Here is a 7,119-nt window from a genome sequence, read left to right as displayed (position 1 = left end):
CGACCGAAGCTGCCTCGAGGGCGGGGTGGGGGGGGCGGGTGGGGGTCCTTCCTCCTCAAGGCCACAGACAGAAGATCAAATGCCAGGCCCGAGGCTGGGCGGTTGCCCCGTGCACCGTCTGCAGAGGGAGCCGCCGGGCCTTTTGTCTTTTGCAGATCCATCCCTAGGAGAGAAGCGGCTGACCCTCGACCCTTGCAAAAGAAAACGGGTGGGTGTGTTGAGGGGAAAGCACTGGGCTCCCTCCCATCCCAAAGGAAACGACAATAATCACCACTGTACAAACAGAAAATAAAACAGAGAAAAACAACGACCAAAGAAAACCGGCTGAACTTACCACACTGCGAGTGAACTTTTCTAAGGAAGTTCTACGACCTTGCTCACTTTCTGGCTTTAGGGGAAAAAAAAAAAAAAAAAAAAAAAAGGGAGAAAAATACAAAAAAAAAAAAAATCTTCAGCTTATACATCGTTCCCCAAGAGCAGCAGCGGCAGCTAATGAACCAAAACAAAAGCAAGACAGGGCGGGAGAAAAAAAAAAAAAACAGGACAAGAGAAGCAGCCAGAGCTGTGTGCAACAGTCAGTGGGAGAGAGGGAAAACAGAGCCTCCCTGGAGCTGTGAGGAGAGAGGGGTGTTCGCTTCTAGAAGAGCCATTAATCGTGCTTCGGGGCTGAAGTAGGAGCCACTGGGCTGGGAGCCGGGCCCTTGGTCAGCAGTTTGGAGCTGCCTGCTCACTGCTTTTGAGCGGCCGAGCCCACGCGCAGGAGCCAACTGGGGTCCCCAACGGGGGACACAAACCAGACGAGCTTCCAGGGCCAGCGGGGCCTGTGGGGGAATCCTGCTGAGACGGCCGAAGTGGCCGTGGGCGAGGTGAAGTCATCAACTCCGCCATGAGTCTGGGTTAGGACTTTCTCTGAGATTTTTCTGTTCAGATGCAGCCAGAAAGTTTGTTAAGTTCCTCAACATCCTCGTGACCCCTAGTGACTCTCGTCCTGTGTCCTTAGACCAAGGAGGCTCTACCAAGGTCTTTTGCAACCACAAAGATCTTGGGCCTCAGAAGGAGCGTTCTGGAGAGAAAATGCTCTCTTGGTACTCGGGCAGGTGACCCCTTCCAAGGTTTACTCACGGCAGGTGACAGCAGGCTCAGGAACCTCCCAGGGACTCCAGGCTGAGGGTCCCCCCACACAGGGGGAAGCCCCTGGACGCTCCCCCCAGGCCTGGCTGTTCTCTAGTGGAGGAGGAAGGGGTGTGGTGTGGACCTGACCCTCTCCTCAACTTTCCTGCTTTTCCAAGGGGGGAGAATTACATCCCAAATACCTGCTAGTTTATCCCAGAGCCCAGTTCCAAGGTCCTGAATCCATGCCTGGGAAGTCCGGAGAGCACACACGCTCACGTGGACACACACACAGCAAATAATGGAAACTAGAGAGCTGAAGAAGCAGCCAGGTGTCTGTGGGTCTGCAGGATGTGCTGGAAGCAGAGGGGGCCAAAGGTAGCCACTGTGGGTGTGGACACGGTCAGAGGGCCTCCTTGGCTGTCATGCCCCATCCCCTCAGCTGGCTGCCGGGAGACAGAGAGGATGCTGCAGAAGGAAGACACAATACAAAGGACACACCACCGCAGAGCCAGGCTGGTCTTTCTCCTTCAGGCACAGGGAACTGAAGGATCCGTGCTTGGCCTGGCACCATACTGAGCCTCCCCACTGGGGACGGCAGGACTCAGCTTCAATCCAGTGGGCAGCCCGGGGGCTGTCTGTGCAGCTCAAGTCAGGCCAGTTCTAGGCCCCGCAGCTGGCATTCTGCGCCTGGCATTCTTGTCCCTTGGCTCCTGAGCTGCTGCCCACAGAGAGTGGCCACTGGCCTGACTTATTCGGGTTCCTCTGCCTTGCACAGGTCCTCCGAGCTGCCCTGGAAAATTGTACTTGAGTACTGGTACCTGAGTGTTCTGGAGGGGCCCCTCAAGACCCAGCTCACCTGCCCTTGAGACCTGGCTCATCAGAACAACTAACCTGATCTCTGAAAATACTAGGATAGAGGAGGAATTAGGGAGGAAGGACTGGAAGGCTATGCTTCCAGACTCCATCAGGAGCCTTCCTGAGCAGAAAAGTGAGGCCGATTTACATCCCTCCTCTTAGCTGGAGCTTGTGGCTCACATCTCTTCATGACCTGGACATGTAGATCGCATGGTAAGCCCATCCCTGACATCAGAAGACACTCTAGGCCTACCTGGAAGTGCCGAGTTACAAATCCAGTCCATGCCTGGAGACTCAGGGAGAAATGGAAGAAAAGTTGGCTTGTCGCTGACTTTGGAAAAAACTAACCCCTGGATATTGAAAGGGCTTTGGCATCTGCAAGAGCTTTCTGCCCCAAGGACACTCCTTGGTGTAGGGGCTGGAAGGATAATTCTAAGGAACTTCATCTGTGACATTTTACAGGCAGGCCGTCCGTTCCTTCCTCATTCAAGTGACCTCCTCCGAGAAGCTTTCCTCGTACGGGATGATCTGTGGAATCTCAGCCCCACTCCCTGTGCTGGGGTGCTTTTTCCCTTTGTGCTCAGACCCACAGGGAGACTGAATGGCCTCTGGTTTCTTCACAATTTCCCCACACCGGGATCACTTCAGGGTCTTGAGCCGCAAGAAATAAGGAACAATTACTTTGCCTTCTCCCCTGAGATCTGGGCTGGAGGCACCAAAGGTCTCCACTTTTCTTGAAAAACTGGGTATCAGAGCCATTACTGGTGGGGATGTCAGCCAGCTGCATCAGGGCCTCTCCACCTCCACCCTCTGGCAAGGGAGCGGGCTGGAGGTCAGGCTTCACATTTTCCATCGTAGTAGTGACACCTGATGGAAGGGATGCAGGCCGACAAGAAAGCTGGGTTCCTCACACTCTGGGAGTCCCCAAAGTCTACTTCTCTTTCTCAGGCTCTTGGGGATGTCCTCAGGGCTACCTAAGGGCAGGCAAGCAGGATATAAATGCTCTTCTAGACTCGGGAGTGATGTGGGACCAGCCAGATATGCAGACAAGATGCTGGCACGTGAGGTCACAGTACACAGAAAGAGGGGCTGTGTGGCTGAGAGAGGAAGCCCGACAGACAGCAGGCTCAGGGACTGCTGCCGGGAGGCTGAGAGGGAGAAGAAAGGGATGCACATGGTCCTAAGCGGCATGGCACGGGAGTCCCGGGACTTGGTGCAAGGAGGGCCCCGTTAACCACACGTGGGCCTCAGATGAGAACCGAGACGTGCAGAGCGTTCGCAGGCATGCTGGAACCTTAAGCCGTCCCTCCTGCCTCCCCTTTTCCAGACCCCATGTCCCTCCTGGCTCTTCCTTCCCTCCCCCGAGAAACCCAGCTGAGTTCATCCCTGCCTCAGTCGCTTCCCACCGCCTGCATGCTGAGGTTCCCTGCGCCCCCAAAATCCAGACACTGAGGGCCACAGGGAACCAGGACTTCATTCAGAGTGGAGGAGGAGGAAGGAGCTAGGATGCCGTTACTTCTTGGTTAAAAGAAAAAGCAAATGCTGTGGGGCAGGTGAGGGAGAGGGAGGGGCAACCACCCCAGGAAGGACTTCGGGTGCCAGATCGCCCCCCAGAAACCTATAAGCGTTTCTATCCAGAGGGGGGCGCCCCAATCCTTGCCTCATACTCATCTCTGAGCTGGTCGGGGACAGAAAATCTGTGGGGAGGGGGCTGGACTCTTCAGTGGTTTCCTAAGGGATTGGCTGATGTCACTGCCAGCCCTGTACTCCTGGGCTGAGCCACTGCGGCCTCAGAATTTGGTCACACTCTCCACTGTGGGCAGGACACACAGATGGAGATGATGGGTCCAGGGAGACAGGATGCCACACCCTGGACCTTGTGGGGGGGCTGATGTGGTGACAATCCTAATTATATTCTGTTGGAGTGGGACCAGGTACAGAAGGGAAAGAAGAAAAGAGAAAAGAAATAAAACCCAAGGGATGACATTCTCATTTCACACCAGCAGCAAGCAGCAGGCAAAGGTCAACAGTGCTAAGAAAGGCAAGGCTGCCCTTCGCAGATACCTTCTTCTTGGCGAGCAGCAAGTCCTGGTAAGCATTTGACCGGAGGAAGCGGGCATAGCTGTCACTCTTCATCAGCTTGTAGATGTGCTCCTGGAAAGGCGGGAGGTGGGAAGACACAAGAAAGAACTGTCAACCGATGCTAAAGGGAACTGCGACCCAACTGGCCACTGTGTTAGGAAAGAAAGAAACAAACCGAAATATGCTTGCCTGTACCTGGATTTGTTTCGTTTTTTTCCCACTCAGAAAACACCAACCAAAACCTATTATCTCTCACAGAGTAAAAGATCCTTGAGGATCATGTCGCAGAGGCTATGTAATTGGGCCTTGGTGCCATGTTGGGATGCAGTACCGCTTAATGATTAAAACCACAGGCACAGCAATAAGAAGGAAGAAATTACTGATGCACCCAACCACTTGGATGAATCTCAAAGGAATTATGATGAATGAAAAAAAGCCCCAGAAGGTTACATACTGTATGATTCCACTGGTATGACATTCTTGAAATGACAAATTATAGAAACAGACAACAGATTAGTGGTTGCCAGAGGTTAGGGACGGGAGAGGGGCAGGGAGGGGAGGGAGGTGTGGTTATAAAAGACAATAGGAAGGGTTCTCGTGGTGGTAGACTAGCTCTGTATCTTGACACATCTTACACGTGTGATAGGGTTGTATAGAACTAAACACATATACACACATACGAGTACAAGCAAAACTGGGGAATCTGATAAACTTGGGGGATGTGGCAATGTCAACATCATGGCCGTGATACTGTAGTATAGCTTTTGCAGATGTTACTGTTAGGAGAAACTGGGTACATGGGATGTCTCTATATTATTTCTTATAACTGCTTGTGAAGCTAAAAGTATCTCAAAATAAAAAGTTTAATGAAAAAAAAAAAAAGTTCACAGGCAACGATGCAATTGGGTAGGTTTGTGCATGTCAGGGCCACCATCCCATCCTGGAAGGGGACCCTTAGAACCAGATCGTGGGGGCATCTGGGCAAATGTGCCAGGCCTGACTCTTCCATCCAGGAGGGGCAGATGCTGGGGCAGAGTGCCTTCCTGGGCTCCTAGAGGCATTACATTCTGGCCATGGCAACGAGTTTTGCCCTTCACTTCCGGCTAATTTCTATAGCCTTGTGATCCCTTCCTAATAGATCTGTCCTCATTAAGGGCAGGGAAAGCCTGTTTCATTAAAAGACGGAGCTTGTCCATTGAAAAAGCGTTATTTATTAGTTGAAATGGAAGGTAGCTCAGCTGCACAGGAAAACCTGGCTGTCCCAAGAGAGGACCTGTTGGCGGAGGGTGGGCTTTCCCTAGGGAGGGTGGAATCATTAGGCAGGGAAGCATCTTCCCTGATGTACACTCAGTGTTCATCCCACGAAGCTGGACAAGGGCCCCAGCGCTCAGGGGAATGGAGAGCTGGTCAGTGAAGAGAATGCTCAGCAAAGAGGCTGGATTGGTCATTAAGGATCTCTTCCTCGGGTACTCTTCCCAGGGGAGGAGGAAGGGGAGGTAGAGACTTCTCCTCAGCTGGGGGCACATTTAAGAAATACCTGGCCAGACTGCTGGTGCATCCCAGAGGAAGCTGGGTGATGACGATGGCTTGCCAAGACCCTCTTCCTACCCGCCTCAAAAGAAAGTGAAGACAGAAAGCAAGAATCACCTTGGTGGCATGTGGATCCCTCTCAGGCCATCTTCAGATGGACCATATGCAGACCTATTTGGGCACCAGCTTCATTCTTGCCCAGATGCCCCCATATTTATAAAAGCGGGTGCAGCCCTACTCGTGGGAATGGGGCCACTGAAAGGAGCCCAGTGAAACCAAACACTGGCTTCAATCTGCATCTACTTTGATGATCCAGATGTGTTCTGAGTTAATGAACTTAGTGGGAACACATGTTGCTGAGTGTTTTTCTGCAAATTTCAGACAAAGATCCAGCCCACTCTAGTTTAAGCTACTTGAGGGAACAATGTGTTTTTAATCTCTTATATGTGCATAGCGTCCAGCACAGGGTTAAATGTTAGCGGAATTTATGTTGCTTTTTGGTTCACTGAAGTGCTGGTCTGAGTTTGCAAGTACCGAGCAAGTTTGCAGGCTCCATACTTGTTTAAGTTTATGATCAGATCCTGCTCTCTGTATGGAAGGAGAGTGGGGATCACACTCAACTCAAAGGAAATCCCGATGTGGGCATCGTGGCTCAGCCCTAATGGCCTCAGGGCCTAGACCGAGGGACATCATGCTCTTTGCATTTGCTGTCCCTTTAAAGTGGTCTAACATTTACATCTTAGGTACAAATATTAACCCAGAGAGAAACTATCTCGCTGTCTTCTTCTTCTTGTCTCAGGCATGGCTTCTGTCTGGCCCACAGAGCCAGGTGGCTCCTGAGTCATCTGGAAAGGCCTGGCCCTCAGGCCTGGCCCCTCTCCAAACCCCTCTCCAAGGCAACAGGCCCATGCTTCTTGCTCTGATTTCTCAGAGGAATCTAAATCCCCAAGTATGTCTCACAAAACACCCACTGCTCCCCCAAGAAGGGGAAGGAAACCTTTCCCAGCCCAGCCCTCTGGCCTTGGCAACAAATTTCACCCCTGATCTAGCTAATTCCTCCAGCTCATCGTGGGCAGGAAAAGCCATTGAAAGAAAGAACTTGTCAACTGAGAAAGAATATAGGATAAAGCAGATGCCTCAATATTTGATCTCCAAAATATTTGTTGAGCATCTCCTAGGTGCCAGGCGCTGTGTCAGGCACTGAGATTACAGCATCGCCAAGACAGGAGAGGTCCCCACTGTCATAAAGCCTAGAGTTCACTGCATAAGGGGATGCGCGACCAGCTGAGCTGAGGGACGCAAGGAAGAGCAGGTTCCGGGTGCTGTGAACGGCGGGTATAACTGAGGACGACCTGCGCTTCCCGAGGTGGGGAATGGCTGTCCCTCAACCAGAAAGAGCCTCATCAAGGTAGGAAGAACTGAGAAGACAGGAATGTGTCTCCCAGTTCCTAGTCTGGTCAACCAGAGCAAGAAGGACAACCCAGGGTCGAGGAGTAGCAGGCAGTGGCGGTCCCCTCTCGGCGGGGGGGGGGGGGGGGG

The 7,119-nt window shown here is 52.3% G+C and overlaps 1 protein-coding gene across 5 annotated transcripts in view; it reads right to left on the bottom strand.

Annotated features, from left to right (window-relative positions):
* Nucleotides 1-7,119, bottom strand: part of RGS6 (regulator of G protein signaling 6) — a 188,270-nt gene that overhangs the window by 27,101 nt on the left and 154,050 nt on the right. For 2 of the 5 annotated variants that reach the window (XM_007454733.1, XM_007454736.1), the window contains exons 14-15: nt 4,033-4,122; nt 335-388 (exon numbers count right to left, since the gene is read on the bottom strand). In XM_007454733.1, the coding sequence (XP_007454795.1) occupies nt 335-388; nt 4,033-4,122 (144 nt within the window). Of the gene's footprint in view, nt 1-109; nt 185-334; nt 389-4,032; nt 4,123-7,119 lie in introns of those variants that run through there. The other 3 variants (XM_007454734.1, XM_007454737.1, XM_007454735.1) reach the window with 3 other exon arrangements.

This window comes from Lipotes vexillifer, unplaced genomic scaffold (assembly GCF_000442215.2).
Source record: "Lipotes vexillifer unplaced genomic scaffold, Lipotes_vexillifer_v1.1 scaffold1495, whole genome shotgun sequence".
In the NCBI taxonomy this organism is placed as follows: domain Eukaryota; kingdom Metazoa; phylum Chordata; class Mammalia; order Artiodactyla; family Lipotidae; genus Lipotes; species Lipotes vexillifer.
The sequence above is the reverse complement of the archived record's forward strand: the minus strand, read 5'-3'. Positions and strand labels throughout refer to the sequence as shown.